This window comes from Tubulanus polymorphus, chromosome 9, assembly GCF_964204645.1.
Source record: "Tubulanus polymorphus chromosome 9, tnTubPoly1.2, whole genome shotgun sequence".
NCBI classification, from domain to species: Eukaryota; Metazoa; Nemertea; class Palaeonemertea; order Tubulaniformes; family Tubulanidae; genus Tubulanus; species Tubulanus polymorphus.
Genome location: NC_134033.1, coordinates 3,491,875 through 3,510,597, shown reverse-complemented (window position 1 = coordinate 3,510,597; position 18,723 = coordinate 3,491,875). Strand labels below are relative to the sequence as shown.

Here is an 18,723-nt window from a genome sequence, read left to right as displayed (position 1 = left end):
TTGTCCATTTCTGAAAGTTTTTTTAATGTAAAGGAATATCTGACATTTTGCTCAAGTTAAAGGAATTTCATGCACCTTCGGATGCAATTTCAGTTATAAGGAGTTTTTAAGGCATCAAGAAGTCATGGAAACCCTGGTTCCGTCCGGATTTTCATCTACGCTGGATATTATTGCTGTTGAACCTCGCTCTAATAACTTTGGAACTACATGTATAGAATTATCCCTTCTCAGTCGTTAGTGCAAGGGCTGAATATTTCACCGAGTTTAAATTCCAGGAGCAAGAAAATCTGTCAGTAAGCACGAATTTTAATACCTTGAAATTTTATTTTTCGTCATTCCAAAATTCGGATAAAAAATCATCCATACAAGACGTATAAATATGTAAATAATAATCAGCTGGATCCAGTTCCACAGTTGTGGGTTAGAGTTAACTCTGAGTTAAAGTTAGTTCATTTAACTCAGAGTTAAATCTTAACTCGGAACTGTGGAACTGGACCCAGATGCAAGAATATATATAAAATCTTGTTTAAAATTAAAAGGTAATATAACATATAATACGCATATCTCGGTAAAGCTGGTTACATTTTAGCGCACTGGCCCGTCACAAATCAACAAGATATTTTGATCTTCAGAAATCAAAAAATAAATTTTTTTCAACCCTTCAGCTGAATTGACGAATAACAATTTTAATCTATGCGATAACACGCCGACAGTTTGGTTCCTTTTTCAGAAACCGATACAGTTTCAGACTCTAAAAACTGCGGAAACATGATGATTTATCATCAGTTAAAAAGATATTCAAAGTAAATAAATTATCTAAAGTGGTGATAATTTTATAACCCTGAGAGGACGACTTAAACAACACCCTTCCAGAAAAGATGGCTACCCCCTAAAAATACCCATATTACATCATCAGATTCGAATCATGACATCATTATTTCGAATTGAACCAGAATATGAAATCAAGGACTTTGACAGGAGCAGTAAGAAATGAAAAGGAGCTGGTCAAGTAGCCACACACCGAAAACAGAGGTCTGGAAAATTGTTTGAGATTTCAATGCATTTTCATACAATTTCTAGGCACTTTCAAGATCTTTCAAGAAGAAGTACAATTTCTAGTGCCCTGAAAAATATTGCTGTTCTATTTTCAAAAAGGGCACAGGAAAATTGCGACAGCCGCACGTTCTCCTTGTGCTCCTGTCTAGATCCACCCCTGCGAATTTCTTAGTGATTTGATTCGACAAAAGCACTATTTACAAAGTTCGGTTCAGTGATGAGTCACTTGATTTCATGATTTCAAATGTGATCACATGATTTCAAAGTGATGAGTTCAGCCATCGTTTCTGGAATGGTCTATGAACTCGATACGAAAATCACCCACCTAAGTGAGGCTGCTAATAGCAGACGTGTTTTTTCAATTGGTTATTTCAATAACAGCCAGACCAAAGCGAGGCTGCTAATAGCAGACGTGTTTTCAATTGGTTATTTCAATAACAGCCCGACCTTTTAAGTGAGGCTGCCACGTAAATAGCATATAAAATCAGCCACCAAAGTGAGGCTGCTCATAGCAGACGTGAATTTTTGATTGGTTATCTTCATAATGACCAGACCAAAGTGAGGCTGCTAATAGCAGACGTGTATTTTGATTGGTGATTTCAATAACAGCCAGACCTTTATAAAGTGAGGCTGCCACGTACATAGCAGACGACGGTGTGCATTCCGATCGGTCGTTTTACCATTCACGCGGCTGGTCGTAATATTTAACTCCTGGGAAAACGCACAGCATTTCCATCAGCAAATACGCAGCGGTCAACGCCGTATTACCGGACGTATCGTACGGCGGAGACACCTATAATCGAAACAACAAAACACTTGACTTCGGAAAATTCATAACTGAGCCTCAATGATGTAGGACAGTCAATGATTTCTACAAAATATTGGACCGCACCCACTTCAAATTAGTTTGACTCCCCTTAACCCTTTCAGTGCCCACTGAAATCCTGAACGCTTACCTCAACGACATCGCCCCCCACGATGTTCAAGCCACGGCAACCACGGAGAATTTCTAAAGCTTGTATCGTTGTCAGTCCTCCGATCTCCGGAGTTCCTGCAGAGGAAATAGGAATTATTACCACGATTAGTTGGAGTGTTTCTGTCTCCAGGGGCTATACATAATATAACCAGGCAATTTAATGATGTCATAGGGGGAAACATGACAGCCATCTTTTTTGGCATGATCCATACATAAATCAAATCACAAGGCATGGTGATGTCATAGGGTGATTAAGGGCGACTCAATCATCTTTTTTTTCCCGAACTCCTGGGATATCAATTCACTTCGTAGTTTGATGGTGTCGTAGGGGGATTTACGAAGGCAACCATCTTTTGTGCAAGTAGCTAGACGTAGTTTGGTGAGATCATAGGGGGATTCATTGAAGCCAACTATTTTGGCAGGGTCTATAGACCAATGCCATTCAATGAGGTCATTGGGGGATTTATGAAGGTCGCCATCTTTTGTGTGGAAGTACCTAGTGGTTATTTGATTATGTCAAACGGAGATCTACGGAGGTAGCCATCTTTTGTGAGGAAGAGGTTATTTCATGATGTCATAGGGAGTTTCATGGAAAGCGATTTTTTTTTCAGGCAAGGTCAACGTAATCTTAGGCGATATCTCGTACCTGTTCCCGGTGCGTAAGCCGGATCTAGACCGTCGATATCGAAACTGATATAGGTGGGCGTGTCGGGGCCGATCTTCGCGCGGATTTCTTTCATCAGCGGAGTCAAAGATTTGTGCCACAGATCCTGCGCCGGATACACGTGGAATCCCTAGAAAAATGACAAAAACGAAATCAACCCGCCTTAATTCACGTCGGTTAAGATTCCTTCCGAGTTGACTAATATAGAAACTAAGGGCACGCTCTTACACATGAAACTGGCCCACGTGGTGGGTTGCAAGTTTAAACTTGTACAAGGCTAAGATGTGCAGTCTTTAAAAGTGGTCTTTAATCTTATGACTTGTCTCAAGTATTTCGATTTGCTATAAAACTAACGTGATCTTTACTTTTCAAATTCTTCCATATCCTTACAATTTGCTGGTGAATAAAGGCATAACAAAATTCAAGGCGTTAGATTGATGAACTTCAGAATTTTCACATTTTTTCACACAATTCTGAGCTCCACGGTGTGCGGCATAAGAGGACCAAATTATTTTGAGGGATACTTTTCTTGAATATTTCACACATATTTTCATGATTTTTCAGATTTTTTCAAATTCCACTGAAGCTCATGTCGGTTCTATAACAAATCTAAGCTAATCAAAGACCAGTCTAAGCTCGTTTTGGTTCTACAGCCAAACTTATAACTAACATCCAGTCCAAGCTCATTTTGGTTCCATAACCAATCTAACAACTCAAGACCAGTCTAAGCTCATTTTGGTTCTATAGCCAATCTAACAACTTCAGACCAGTCTAAGCTCATTTTGGTTCCATAACCAATCTAACTATAACTTAAAACCAGTCTAAACTTATTTTGGTTCCACAATGAATCTAACAATTTAAGACCAGTCTTAAAATTAAGACTTAAGTTTCTGAACTGAAATTATAACTGCACCCCGACATCCTGGGGCAAGTATCCCTTCTCTAAGAAAACTTGCGCGCAATTCATCGAAAATACCTGATCTTTGCCCCAGGATTCGTCCTGCATGCTGTTCATCCAGCCGCGCAATCCGATCTGAAACACCTTCGAACAGTCGACCAGTCGCTCGTCGACGGCGCGGTAGAACGGCGTGCCGTGCGCGACGCGTTCGCCCATCATATCGGGCTGCGTGTCGTTGTGGGCGTCGACGTGTATCAACGCCACAGCGCCGTGTTTGACCTGCGATCAAGAAAAATAGAATCGAATTTAAGAAAAGAAAAAAATTCCGTTTACCTGTTTACGCGCCCAGGCGTCTTCGTCGAATACGTTTCCCCAAGCGCGCAGTCCGATTTGGAATACTTTCGCGCCGTCGATCAGTTTTTCGTCGACCGCCCGGTAGACCGGCGTGCTGTGGCAGACGGCCTCGCCCATGATTGACGGTTGCGTGTCGTTGTGAGCGTCGATGTGAACCAACGCGACCGGCCCGAACTTATCCTGATCAGACGAGGAGACAAACATTTAATTTTTGAATGAACCTTTGTTATAAGACTTAAAGAGTTTTGATAACCGATAGTGCTACAGGTAAGGGTCCAATTACCTTGACAGTTCCACTTTTTTAAAGATTCACAGTTGAGATAGATCCGCAGTTGAGGGCTTAATGATTCGACAGTTAAGGGTCTAATCATTTGCACAGGCGAGGGTTTAGTTAGTTCCTCAGAGGAGGGTTTAATTAATAGTTCTACAGTTGAGGGCTCAGTTGGTTCCTCAAATGAGGGTTTAATATTAGTTCCACAAAGGGTCTAGCCAGTTCCTCAGATGAGGGTTTAATTAGTTCTACAGTTAAGGGTCTAACTAGTTCTTCAGATGAGGGTTTAATTAGTTTCACAGTTGAGGGTTTAGATAGTTCCTCTCAGATGAGGGTTTTGTTTAATTAGTTCCATAGAGGGTAAAGCTAAATCCTCAGATGAGGGTTTAATTACGTAGTTCTACAGTAACGGTTTAGATAGTTCCTCAGACGAGGATTCAATTAGTGCCTAAGAGTAGTACCTTAATAAATTAATCGAACAAAGTTCTTTTACATGTATTTTCAAAGAAATCCATTTCACGCGTTTAGACATAAATTCACCATACCTTCATGGCCTGTAAGATCGGGTAAGTGACCGTGTGGTCGCCGCCGATACCGAGCGGCCGACATCCGACGTTCAATATTTTCTCGTAGGCGTCGCGGATGATGTCGCAGCATTTCGGCAGGTTGTACGGGTTGACGGTGATGTCGCCGATATCGGCGACCTGTAAACTTTCGAACGGAGAGGCGCCTGAAACGACGAATAAATACGCGGTACAGCGAAAAAGATCGGTTAAGCGAAGAAAAGGACGATTCGGGTAAATGGCTGCCAACAACCAACAAATTGGAAAAAAACTGCATTATATCAATAAACATGGGTTTAACCCTTTCAGTGATGTCTAATCAATACCCTATAGTGCTGGAGATAATTTGAAAATTTTGAAAAATTCCACCCTAGTGTGTTGAATAACGGGAATACCACTATGGTGCGTCTCGTCACGGTGCAGTGTATCGTTAGTTACTAATATTTCACTATGTTTGACAGGTGCTGCCATCTTTCAATAGAGATAAAAACTAATTACACCAATACACCACAGTACGGGGAACTAGCAAAATCCATCACCGATTCATACACCGCACTGCGGTATAGACGCACTGAAAGGGTTAACCCTTTCAGTGCTGACTAGTTAATACCCTATAGTGCTGAAGATAATTTGATAATTCTGAAAAATTCCACCCTAGTGTGTTGAATAACGGGAATACCACTATAGTGTGTCTACACCGCGGTGCAGTGTATCGTTAGTTACTAGTATTTCACTATGTCTAACAGGTGCTGCCATCTTTCAATAGAAGTAATTACTAATTATATCAATACACCGCAGTGCGGTGTACTAGCAATATCCATCACAGATTCGTACACCGCACTGCAGTGTAGACGCACTGAAAGGGTTAACAGTTGGCATTTCAACAATAAATCAGCATTTTATTTTTACCGGTAGCATTATTGACGAGTCGAACCATCGATGATTCAGCGCGAATCGCCCTCGGTCCGTGCCGCGTTCCGGCTCTGTTCGACGCCCCGCAGTCGAGCGGAATTCCGACGAAACAAGCGTCTAAACCTAATACGAAAATAAAACATTTCTGAAATATCGTCATTCGTGTGGAACTTCACGAAAAATGACGCGTCGCGGGGATCTGGGGAAAATTGGAAATCGGGTCCAGAAAAAAAGGAAAGTTATTCCTCAGATGAGCATGAAGAGTGATAACCGGGCCGCTGTCCTCTGTTCTAAATATTTCCTTAACTCTTTCAGTGTTTTGATGGACCACAGGGATAGGTACACTAATGTCTATTTCAACCCGACTTGAGAGCATACAGGGTGGCCTAGCTCAGTCAGTTTTGGTGGTACATACCTGATAAAAGTCTTATTAGGACCAGAATGCATTGGCAGCTGACCTAAATCATCATTTTTTAATCCATTTGAAACTGTATTGAAGAATATCCAAAAAATCTGCATTGAGAGGGGTTCCTGAGAGAAAAGAGACTCCATGATTTGAAAGTTTAACAATATGTCTCTATGCCTACCAACTGAAGTTTGGTACGTAGGCATGGAAACATATTGTTAAACTTTCAAATCATGGAGTCACTTCTCTTCATTGAACCCCTTTCAGTGAAGTCTTTTTGGATATCCTTCAATACAGTTTCAAATGGATTAAAAAATGATGATTTAGGTAGACTGCTCGTCCTTTCTGGTCCTACTAAGACCTTTATCAGGTATGTACTACCAAAACTGACTGAGCTAGGCCACCTGGAATGCTCTCAAGTCAGGTTGAAATAGACATTAGTGACTAGGATCATAGAACATCGGTGCTGTGGATACAACCAGTTCCAGGACTGGGTGACGTGGATAGTGACGGTATTTCAGGCACGGATCTAGGGGGTCTTAAAGGTCTTCTGGAAGACCCTCAAAATTTCTAAGCGCCCTCAATAAATTTTGCTCGCAAAACAATTCCATCACTCAAAATGCAGGAAATGGCTTCATATCATGATAGCTTTTACCTTCAGCTGTTGACTGTAACGGCAATCTAGCCATAGTAGCTATACCTCCGGCTCTATAAACTTCATTACCAGTCGGGGGCCGGTTCAATTCTTTCTGCGAAGCGACACTTGCTGAAAACTGCCTCGTCGAAGAAATTGAACTTGTTGAAGAAAGACGGGATGCCGAACTTGCAGCCCTCATTACCAGTCTCACGAGCGATGTCATCGCGAAGTTTTTACGTATTACGAATGTCGAATGCCTCGTCTACGTTCAACATCTGCTTTTACTGAGAAATTCGGCGTTTTAGACGCTAAAAATCAAACTCAAACGGGGCCAGAAGTTTTTGAGGCGTCAGCCGGCTTAAACCGAAAGACCGTACAGTGGCGCCATCTTCGGGTGTACTTATTAACCGTATTTTTCACATATAGCTTTAATTCGTACATTATTGTAGCTTTTTTTCTGCTCGGTTAGGCTATTAAGTACGATATTCATTAGCAAGCGTTATGCCAATTAAGGTAAACTGTGGAAAGCCCTGGCACGTGAGTAGAGCGCGGTGCAATATAAAAAATTGAATTGAGTGAATTGGAGCAAATTCAATTTAAATTCAAAATCTATTGCATCCGGATAATGACAAAATTACAAAATTAGGACATACACGGCAATGAAATATTAATACAAAGAGACACCGACAAATGATAACATAACATAATAGGAGAGAGAAAAATTAGAGCTATTTACAAAGAACACCGCTCCCCGCCGGTCACTTTTTAAACTTGAAAATACAATCTACAATGCATATACATAATCTTACAGGTCAACATAACCAGTTATTTCAAATAACGATGACTACTTCAACCCAGACACAGGAGGATATCGAGTGGCAGCCAAACCGATCGGGCAAGGCCACACGATATACACCTAAGTCACGGTGAAGCAGACATCAGAAAAAGTTCTTTCCTCGACCATGGAGGCAATAAAGTTGCAAACCAGCTTACCCACTTCAGTGTCATTTTGTACATGACATGATGAATTTAAACTGGTCATCATATGATAAACTCTGTAATATAGTGAAGTCAGAGATTTGGGAAAAAAGGAATGCCTTTTTTGCCCAAGTTTGGAACAATCTAGGAGGAAATGCGGCGTCATCCTCAATCGAACCATTTTTGCAGAGGAGGCATACTCTCTATTTTCTATCAGGATTTTTGGTTTTTTTTATGACGATCCGTTTCAATTCGTAACTTGTGATTACTGACTCTTAATTTTGAAAATTCATTTCCGACTATAACGATTAGTAACCAGGTAGTTCTCCAAACAAAAATTTGATTTGAATAGTTTAAATTTTCCGCAGCTTAGGGTTGGAGACAGAGTCATTCACAAAATCATACGATTGTGATGAGTACAAGTGCATTGCTCGTTTGCTTAGAGATAAGGCCACTTTATTGGCAGATGCGGTACTCCCTTGGTTTTCCCACGTGATTTTTAGGTGGAAATGGTACAAAAGAGATCGAACACAATTTCCCCAGTTGTCATCAGTGTTCGTTTGTAGACAGTTTAATTATGTATGACTTGCGAATAAGGCCATAGCACTGTCAGAATCGCAAACTCTTAACCAATATTTTATAATTAGAGGGAAAATTTTTACCAGAATGGAAAAATGACCAATTTCTCCTCTGGCTGCTGCATTTGATGTTTGTTTACCAACCCCCAAAAGATCAACAAAGTTTAGATTGACTCTTTCAGCTGGGGTTACTTCGCATAGAGCGTAAAAGTTGATTGGGTTTCTTTCGTCGAAATGAAAAGCTCCCCATACTTCACAACAGTACACTAGGATTGGTTGGATTAGATGCTCGAACAGTTTCAAGGCCGATTGAAGGTCTCAACTGAGGAACCGAACCCTGCTCAATAGGATTTAAGGCCTATTTCAATTAAACATAGACAAATAAATTAAATAGTTTTTTGGGTTAAACCTTTTTGTTAAACCGGGCACTGGACTTAAACCGGATTGAAAATTTTGAAGACTTTAAAAAAACTCTTCTTCGCTACAATCGAAAAACTTCTAAAACGGAATGCAGATATTAGTGCACTTACATACCACCAGATGTCCTCATAACCTTCAAGTATAAGACTTTTTTGCTACGCGCGGTAAACCAACTTTGTCGTATATTGAAAAGCTTAATGTGAATTGTGACCCAGAACTAGGGACTTTACTTAACTTATTCATTATCCTTTATGCGGATGACACAGTCATTCTTGCTGAAGATGAGGAATCTCTCCAGTCACATTTGGATACATTATTTGAATATTGCGCCGACAACGGCCTCACGGTGAATGTTGATAAAACTAAAATATTAGTCTTCGCTCGAAGTAAAAGTAGGATTAAGCGTATTTCAAAATTCATGTTCGGTAATCAGGAGTTAGAGTTAGTTGAGGATTATGTGTATCTCGGAGTGAAATTCAATTGGAACGGTAGTTTCGCTAAAGCAAAAAAATTTCTCTATGATAAAGCTATGAAAGCTATGTATTCTATTATTCAAAAGGGCAGACGTTTGAAACTTCCAGTAGATGTAATGTTTAAACTATTTGACATGTGCGTCGCTCCTATCGCGTTGTACGGTTGCGAAGTCTGGGGATATGAAAACCTTGACTTATTAGAAAACCTCCACTTTTTATTTTGTAAAATTATCATGAAAGTTACAAAATATTCCCATAACCTTCAAGTATTAGCGGAGTTAGGACGTTATCCTATGTATATAAGCGTAAAGCGTAGAATGATTAATTTTTGGGTCAAAACGATAGAGTGCAAACAAAGTAAACTTAGTTCAATTCTCTATAAGATATCTTATAATTTATATCTGAATGATAGGTTTAAGAGCCCCTGGCTGTTATTTATTAAGAAGACTTTTGATGACTGTGGCCTTTCGTATATATGGACACAACAATCTATGGTAAACTCTAGGACTTCTCCAAAACAATTACACCGTTTACTCCGTGATCAGCATGTGCAAGAGACAGAATTTAGGCTAAATAATAACCCGTTATACATTAATTTTAGACAATATAAGAAGGATATCAAATTTGAAAACTATATAAATCGGCTTGATGACGACTTAGTGACCAGCTTATTCCAGTTCAGGATTGGGTCTTATCTCCTACCTGTAAATAAATTGTCAAATCTCCATCTACCGAGAACCGATAGATTATGCCCCACCTGTAACGTTTTAGGCGACGAACTACATTTCATTTTTGACTGTAAATTACTTACCGTATTCCGTGAAAGCTACCTAAATTCAAATACCTTTCGGAATCTTGATGTTTTAAAAAATCCAACTTTTAAACTTGCTAAATTTATCAAATTAGGTCTGGATGTATATAGATCCCTCCGGTAGTGTGTGTAAATAGCATGTTGTATATAACGTTTGTTATGTTTCAAAGTGCTCTTATCTACTGTTTTTGTAAATAATTGTAAATACTGTTTCTTTTCCTCCATATACCATGGAAATGGTTGGAGTGTAATAAATATTCGTATTCATTAGCAGAGTTAGGACGTTATCCTATGTATATTAACGTAAAACGTAGAATGATTAATTTTTGGGTCATAACGATTGAGTGCAAACAAAGTAAACTTAGTTCAATTCTCTATAAGATATCTTTAAATTTTTATCTGAATGATAGGTTTTAGAGCCCCTGACTGTTATTTATTAAGAAGACTTTTGATGACTGTGGCCTTTCGTATATCTGGGAACTACAATTTATGGTAAACTCTGGGACTTCTCCAAAACAATTACACCGTATAATCCGTGATCAGCATGTGCAAGAGACAGAATTTAGGCTAAATAATAACCCGTTATACATTAATTTTAGACAATATAAGAATGATATTAAATTTGAAAACTATATAAATTGGCTTGATGACGACTTAGTGACCAGTTTATTACAGTTCAGGATTGGGTCTTATCTCATACCTGTAAATAAATTGTCATATCTCCATCTACCGAGAACCGATAGATTATGTCCCAGTTGTAACATTTTAGGCGACGAACTACATTTCATTTTTGACTGTAAATTACTTACCGTATTCCGTGAGAGCTACCTAAATTCAAATACCTTTCGGAATCTTGATGTTTTAAAAAATCCAACTTTTAAACTGGCTAAATTTATCAAATAAGTTCTAGATGTATAAAGATCCATCCGGTAGTGTGTCAATAGTAGGGCCTATGTTGTAAATAACGTTTGTTATGTTTCAAAGTGCTTTTATTCGTATTGTTTAGAGTGAATAAGAATTTTTCTTCATGTCATTTACTTATTAACAAATCCTGGTCCCAACTGCACCAATTTCGGCGTAGTTTGCTGTATAAATTCTTCATGTACCTATATATCTATCTGATTGTCCATTTCTGAAAGTTTTTTAATGCATAGGATTTTCTGAAATTTTGCTCAAGTTAAAAAATTCCATGCACCTTCGGATGCAATTTCAGTTTTAAGTAGTTTTTAAGTCATGGAAACCCTGGTTCCGTCCCGATTTTCATCTACGCTGGATATTATTGCCGTTGAACCTCGCTCTAATAACTTTGGAATTACATGTATTGAATTATCCCTTCTCAGTCGCTAGTGCGAGGGCTGAATATTTCACCGAATTAAAAATCCAGTGGCAAGAAAATCTGTCAGTAAGCACGAATTTTACTACCATATTATATTTTTTCACTTTTCTTGAAATTTTTTTTTTGTTCATTCCAAAATTCGGATAAAATTCATCCATACAAGACGTGTAAATATGTAAATAATAATCAGCAGATGCAAGAATATATATAAAATCTTGTTTAAAATAAAAAAGTAATGTAAGATTTAATACGTATATCCCGGTAAAGCAGGTTTTGTTTTAGCACACTGGCACGTCACAAATCGGCAAGAAATTATAATCTTTAGAAATAAAAAAAGAAATCTTTTTTCAATCCTTCAGCTGAATTGATGAATAACAATCTTAACCAACAGTTTGGTTCATTTTTCAGAAACCGATACGGTTTCAGACTCTACAAACTGCGGAAAAACGAATCAGGGGCAGACGATGAAGAGGACCCAAGGACGGATCCAGAGGCAGACTTTGACAGGAGCAGAAAGAAATGAAAAGGAGCTGGTCAAGTAGCCACACACCGAAAACAGAGGTCTGGAAAATTGTTTGAGATTTCAATGCATTTTCATACAATTTCTAGGCACCTGAGGGATATTTATGAGAATAAAAGCATAATTTTGGACAACTGTTTTTCTTAGTTGCGGGAGGAAATTTAATAAGTGCCCTGAAAAATATTGCCGTTCTTTTTTCAAAAAGGGCACAGGAAAATTGCGACGGCAGCACGTTGTCCTTGTGCTCCTGTCTAGATCCACCCCTGCGAATTTCTTAGTGATTTAATTCGACGAAAGTACCATTTACAAAGTGTTTTGGTGTTTCAATGAGTTCAGCCATCGTTTCTGGAATGGCATAACAATCAGCCACCAAAGTGAGGCTGCTCATAGCAGACGTGTATTGCAATTGGTTATTTCAATAACAGTCAGACCAAAGCGAGGCTGCTAATAGCAGACGTGTTTTTCAATTGGTTATTTCAATAACAGCCAGACCACAGGGGCCTGACAAAAAAAATTTTGACCCCAGTATCCTAGGTACTATATAAGTTTTTTTATATATAGTACCTAGGATACTGGGGCCGAAATTTTTTTTTGTCAGGTCCCTGTGAGCCAGACCAAAGTGAGGCTGCTAATAGCAGACGTGTATTTTGTTTGGTTATTTCAATAACAGCCAGACCAAAGTGAGGCTGCCACGTAAATAGCAGACGGCGTGCATTCCGATCGGTCGTTTTACCATTCGCGCGGCTGGTCGTAATATTTAACTCCCGGGAAAACGCACAGCATTTCCATCAGCAAATACGCAGCGGTCAACGCCGTATTACCGGACATATCGTACGGCGGAGACACCTATAATCGAAACAACAAAACACTTGACTTCGGAAAATTCATAACTGAACTTCAATGATGTAGTCAATGATTTCTACAAAATATTGGACCTCACACAAACTAGTTCGACTCCCTTAACCCTTTCAGTGCTGACTGAAATCTTGAACGCTTACCTCAACGACATCGCCCCCTACGATATTCAAGCCACGGCAACCACGGAGAATTTCTAAAGCTTGTATCGTTGTCAGTCCTCCGATCTCCGGAGCTCCTGCAGGTGCAGAGGAAATTGGAATTATTACCACGATTAGTTGGAGAGTTTATGTCTTCTGGTCAGGGTCTTTACATCGTATAACTAGGCAATTTAATGATGTCATAGGGGGAATTATGACGGCAGCCATCTTTTTGTAACTTGATCATAGATTAAGTTACAAGGCAGGCTGATGTCATAGGGTGATAAAGGGCGACTCAATCATCTTTTTTCCGAACTCCTGGGCTATCAATTCACTTCGTAGTTTGATGATGTCGTAGTGGGATCTACAGAAGCAACCATCTTTTGTGCCAGTATCTAGACATAGTTCGATGAGATCATAGGGGGATTCATTGAAGCCAACTGTTCTGGCAGGGTCTGTTGACCAAATAAGTACGCCATTCGATGAGGTCATTGGGGGATTTATGAAGGTAGCCATCTTTTGTGTGGAAGTACCTAGTGGTTATTTGATTATGTTATAGGGAGATCTACGGATGTAGCCATCTTTCGCGCGGAGGAGGTTATTTCATGATGTCATAGGGAGATTCATGGAAGCAGCCATTTTTTTCAGGCAAGGTCAACGTAATCTTAGGCGATATCTCGTACCTGTTCCCGGTGCATAAGCCGGATCTAGACCGTCGATATCGAAACTGATATAGGTCGGCGTGTCGGGGCCGATCTTCGCGCGGATTTCTTTCATCAGCGGAGTCAAAGATTTTTGCCACAGATCCTGCGCCGGATACACGTGGAATCCCTAGAAAAAATGACAAAAACGAAACAAAGTCGTCTTTATTCACGTCGGTTAAGATTCCTTCCGAGTAAACTGTTATAGAAACTAAGGGCACACTCTTACACATGAAACTGGCCCACGAGGCGGGTTGCAAGTTTAGACTTGTGCAAGGCTAAGAGGTGCAGTCTTTAAAAGTGGCCTTTAATCTTCTCACTGGTCTCAAGTAGTTCGATTTGGCTATAAAACTAAACTGCCGTGTATACCCATCTTCACCCGTCAAGGGATTCGAACCCACTCTGCTAAAGCCGTTCTCCGAACCCCTTGACCTCACGAGTCGTTGGAGTCGTTACTAGCCGACCAGAATCAGGTCGCACCAATCACAGCGCTTGTTACAAACGACATTAGGCATCTATGGAATTTCCCAGTAAATGGACCAATCAGCGTACACGTAGCGAACGCGGAAGTATTGTCGCGTGTTGATATATGACGTCATGCGCAACAGCGCCAGTAATGAAATCACGCTTCGTGAGGCCAGGGGGCCGGTGGAAGCGAGTTCGGGAGCATTACCGGACCCCTGGCAAGCGAGGATTGTGTATACCCTGCGATCGAGAAAAATAAAATTGTATTTAAAAATAAAAAGAGCGAATCCTGTTTACCTGTTTACGCGCCCAGGCGTCTTCGTCGAATACGTTTCCCCAAGCGTGCAGTCCGATTTGGAATACTTTCGCGCCGTCGATCAGTTTTTCGTCGACCGCCCGGTAGACCGGCGTGCTGTGGCAGACGGCCTCGCCCATGATCGACGGTTGCGTGTCGTTGTGAGCGTCGATGTGAACCAACGCGACCGGCCCGAACTTATCCTGATCAGACGAGGAGACAAACATTTAATTCTTGAATGAACCTTCGTTATAAGACTTAAAGAGTTTTGATAACTGATAGTTCTACAAGCGAGTGTCCTATTACCCTGACAGTTGAGAGTCTTAGTAGAGGATCGAAATATATCCGCAATTGAGAGCTTGATAATTCCACAGTCGAGGTCCTTATCGATTCCACAGATGACGGAACTTAGTTAGTTTGACAGATGAGGGTTCAATTTTTTTCTCCAGTTAAGGGTTTAGTTACTTCCTCAGATGAGGCTTTAATTAGTTCCACGGTTAAGTGTATAGATAGTTCCTCAGATGAGGGTTTAATTAGTTCCACAGAGGGTCTAGCCAGTTCCTCAGATGAGGGTTAAATTAGTTCCACGTCAGTTAAGGGTTTAGAGAGTTCCTCAGATGAGGGTTTAATTAGTTCCACGTCAGTTAAGGGTTTAGATTAGTTCCTCAGACGAGGAATCAATTAGTGTCTTAGGGTACTTAATAAGTTAATTGAACAAAGTTCTTGATTACATGTATTTTCAAAGAAATTCATTTCACGCGTTTAGACATAAATTCACCATACCTTCATGGCCTGTAAGATCGGGTAAGTGACCGTGTGGTCGCCGCCGATACCGAGCGGCCGACATCCGACGTTCAATATTTTCTCGTAGGCGTCGCGGATGATGTCGCAGCATTTCGACAGGTTGTACGGGTTGACGGTGATGTCGCCGATATCGGCGACCTGTAAACTTTCGAACGGAGAGGCGCCTGAATGAAGAAACGACGAATAAATACGCGGTACGGCGAATAAGATCGGTTAAGCGAAGAAAAGGACGATTCGGGTAAATGGCTGCCAACAACCAACAAATTGGAAAAAAACTGCATTATATCAATAAACATGGGTTTAGTCAATAAATTGGCATTTTATTATCAGTTATTGATTGAGTATTTCAAAATTTAGTGCTTCATCAATAAAATGGCACTTTATCATAAATAAGCATTCGATCAGTTAACAAGCATTTTAAAATCAACACGCCTGAAGATCTTCTCTCAGTGGCGGTCCAAAACATTACGTGTTTTGGTTTCAATTTTTCAAATAATAAACTTTGCTTTAGTCTTATAAATTCTGTACACGTAGTGTGGATTTTAAACTTATTATCTGTTTGTTCTCCGCGTCAGAGACTGTGGCTATTCCGCCATTTTAAAATTAGTGTTTCCCATCAATGAATCAGCATTTTGTCAATGAATAAGGGTTAATTATTAGCCAATCAGTTTCATCAATAAATAAGGGCATTTAACAGTTTGACAGTTGGCGTTTCGACAATAAATCAGCGTTTTATTTTTACCGGTAGCGTTATTGACGAGTCGAACCATCGATGATTCCGCGCGAATCGCCCTCGGTCCGTGCCGCGTTCCGGCTCTGTTCGACGCGCCGCTGTCGAGCGGAATTCCGACGAAACAAGCGTCTAAACCTAATACGAAAATAAAACATTTCTGAAATATCGTCATTCGTGTGGAACTTCACGAAAAATGACGCGTCGCGGGGATCTGGGGAAAATTGGAAATCGGGTCCAGAAAAAAAGGAAAGTTATTCCTCAGATGAAGTGTGATAACCGGGGCACTGTCCTCTGTTCTAAATATTTCTTAACTCTTCAGTGTTTGGATGTACCACAATTTCGTCACTCAAAATGCAGGAAATCATGGCTTCATATCAGTGCTGGAATCAGAGCAAATTTTCAGGCACGGGCCTCATACACCCCCCCCCCCCCATAGGGCTTTGTGCGGTGTGTTATCTGTATCAGTGCCCTTTTCTTTTAGGTACGCCCCTCAGAATTCTGAGAATACCCTCAATCACCCAGATTCGGTCATCCTTATTACCGAGATGACGTATTTTACCGAGGTTGATCTCGGTAAATTACGTCATCTCGGTAATAAGGATGACCCCTCAGATTTACGGCCCTAGATCCGCCCTGGTACGTATTTCCCTAGTTTTGAGCTTGAAATTCTATTTGCTTTTACCTTCAGCTGTTGACTGTAACGGCAATCTAGCCATAGTAGCTATACCTCCGGCTCTATAAACTTCATTACCAGTCGGGGGCCGGTTCAATTCTTTCTGCGAAGCGACACTTGCTGAAAACTGCCTCGTCGAAGAAATTGAACTTGTTGAAGAAGAAAGTCGGGATGCCGAACTTGCAGCCCTCATTACCAGTCTCACGAGCGATGTCATCTCGAAGTTTTTACGTGTTACGAATGTCGAATATCTCGTTCCACAACTGCTTTTACTAAGAAATTTACAGGTAAAAGATTTCACCCGATCCTGAATTGGAATAAACTGTTCACTAGGACAAGAGATAAGATACAAGAAACGTTTATTCTCCCGACTAGAATAAAAAGTATATCGAGGTCAATACATGTACATATAATTTACTTCACTAGAAATATCCACCTCGTACGACATCTATCCAAAGATGCGATAACTACATGCGCGGAGACTACCCCACAATGGACAGCCCGCTATGGGGAAATTTCCCCGTACTGGTCGGCTCCGCGGCTCGAGCCAACCCATATTCAACGCATCTTCACCCGTCAAGGGATCCGAACCCTCTACGCTAAAGCCGTTCGCCGAACCCCTTGACCTCACGAGTCGTTGGAGTCGTTACTAGCCGACCAGATTCCGGTCGTACCAATCACAGCGCTTGTAACAAACCGTCAGTAGACTTCTGTTGGTTTTCCCGTTAAATTGACCAATCAGCGAACGTTTTACCGAACAAGGAAGTATTTCGCAAATCGATATATGACGTCACGCGCAACAGCGCCAGTAAGGAAATCACGCTTCGTGAGGCCAGGGGGCTGGTGGAAGCGAGTTCGGGAGTGATACCGGAACCCGGGAACCCGCGGTAACACATCACATTACTTTGCTGCAGATAGAGGCTTACGACAATGTGAAAACTTAATACCAATTCTATTTTCCCTATTTCTAAACGATATTGAAGAGTTTTTTCTCACGCGCGGTAATCCAACTTTGTCTATTGAACGACTGAATGTGAATTGTGATTCAGAACTGGGGACTGTACTTAATCTATTCAATATTCTGTACGCGGACGACACAGTTATTCTTGCAGAAGATGAAAAATCTCTCCAGTTACATTTAGATACATTATTTGAATATTGGCCTCTCAGTGAATGTTGATAAAACTAAAATATTAGTCTTCGCTAGAAGTAAAAGTAGGATCAAGGAAATTTCGAAATTTATGTTTGGTAACCATGAGTTAGAGGTAGTTGAAGATTATTTGTATCTTGGAGTAAAATTCAACTGGAATGGCAGTTTCGCTAAAGCAAAAAAATGCTTTATGATTAAGCTACGAGAGCCATGTTTTCTATTATTCAGAAGGGTAGACGTTTGAAACTTCCGATAGATGTAATACTTAAACTATTTGACAGGTGTGTGTCGCTCCTGTAGCTCTATATGACTGCGAAATCTGGGGTTATGAGAATCTCGATTTACTAGAAAACCTCCATTGCTTATTCTGTAAAATTATTATGAAAGTTACGAAATATTCCCATAATGTGCAAGTGCCGACAGAGCTAGGGCGTTATCCTATGTATATTGACGTAAAGCGAATCCCGTGAAAACCACTTAGATATAAATACCTTTCGGAACTTAGATGTATTAAAAAATCCAACTTTAAATTTGGCTTTATTCATCAAAATAGGTCTAGATGTATATAAATCCCTCCAGCAGTATATGTATTGTAAATATATGTATTGTAAATAGTAAATAGTATATTATGTTCATAAGTGTGAGACCAGTTAATTAAGTTTTGTAGCTTTTATTACTGTTTATGTAATTATTGTTAACGCTGTTTTTCCTCCATATACCATGGAAATGGTTATGGGGTGTAATAAATATTCGTATTCGTATTCGTATTCAGTTAGTTTCTCTATCTGCCTTGGTCCTTCGTGTCAATCAGCCAAGATGTTCAAGGCATGTTGAACACTAAAAGACATTTCTGACAATGCTTCATGCAGCGAGAGTGCTACATGTAGTAATGATTCCTCGGTTCTGGTGCTCAGTGAATGCCCGCAAACATCTTTATGACACATATTTGTAAAAGGTGGGTATCTGAGCTTTAAAAAAACAAAGAAGGGTTGCTACCAAATATCATCAAAATTAAAAATGTTGCATGCCTGGTCACTATTTCCAAAAATGTGTT

General features: G+C 40.2%; 2 protein-coding genes across 3 annotated transcripts; both read right to left on the bottom strand.

Moving 5' to 3' along the window:
* Positions 1 to 304: 304 nt before the first annotated feature.
* LOC141910776 (guanidinobutyrase-like) lies at positions 305 to 7,115 on the bottom strand. Of its 2 annotated transcripts, none has more exons than XM_074801566.1 (7): positions 6,756 to 7,115; positions 5,692 to 5,817; positions 4,765 to 4,949; positions 3,928 to 4,128; positions 2,679 to 2,826; positions 2,013 to 2,107; positions 305 to 1,849 (listed from the first exon to the last, which is right to left on the bottom strand). In XM_074801566.1, exons 1-7 carry the CDS (start codon positions 6,958 to 6,960, stop codon positions 1,733 to 1,735), a joined length of 1,077 nt encoding a protein of 358 aa, XP_074657667.1. In that variant the 5' UTR covers positions 6,961 to 7,115; the 3' UTR covers positions 305 to 1,732. The 2 variants fall into 2 exon arrangements, with proteins under 2 accessions (XP_074657667.1, XP_074657666.1); XM_074801565.1 differs by lacking the exon at positions 3,928 to 4,128 and adding an exon at positions 3,673 to 3,873.
* Positions 7,116 to 11,409: 4,294 nt separating this feature from the next.
* On the bottom strand, positions 11,410 to 16,866 carry LOC141910775 (guanidinobutyrase-like). Its single transcript, XM_074801564.1, has 7 exons — positions 16,529 to 16,866; positions 15,856 to 15,981; positions 15,093 to 15,277; positions 14,312 to 14,512; positions 13,532 to 13,679; positions 12,852 to 12,946; positions 11,410 to 12,699 (listed from the first exon to the last, which is right to left on the bottom strand). Exons 1-7 carry the CDS (start codon positions 16,734 to 16,736, stop codon positions 12,583 to 12,585), a joined length of 1,080 nt encoding a protein of 359 aa, XP_074657665.1. The 5' UTR covers positions 16,737 to 16,866; the 3' UTR covers positions 11,410 to 12,582.
* Between the last annotated feature and the right edge of the window lie 1,857 nt (positions 16,867 to 18,723).

Bases quoted from the DNA above. Each gene is read 5' to 3' on its own strand.
- LOC141910776 (XM_074801566.1), bottom strand. From the start codon at position 6,960: ATGACATCGCTCGTGAGACTGGTAATGAGGGCTGCAAGTTCGGCATCC. The intron at 5,818-6,755 runs GTAAAAGCTATC...TTTTCGTATTAG, and splicing joins GTTACAGTCAACAGCTGAAG to GTTTAGACGCTTGTTTCGTC. The intron at 4,129-4,764 runs GTATGGTGAATT...TCGTCTGATCAG, and splicing joins CGATCTTACAGGCCATGAAG to GATAAGTTCGGGCCGGTCGC.
- LOC141910775 (XM_074801564.1), bottom strand. From the start codon at position 16,736: ATGACATCGCTCGTGAGACTGGTAATGAGGGCTGCAAGTTCGGCATCC. The intron at 15,278-15,855 runs GTAAAAATAAAA...TTCTTCATTCAG, and splicing joins ACTCGTCAATAACGCTACCG to GCGCCTCTCCGTTCGAAAGT. The intron at 14,513-15,092 runs GTATGGTGAATT...TCGTCTGATCAG, and splicing joins CGATCTTACAGGCCATGAAG to GATAAGTTCGGGCCGGTCGC.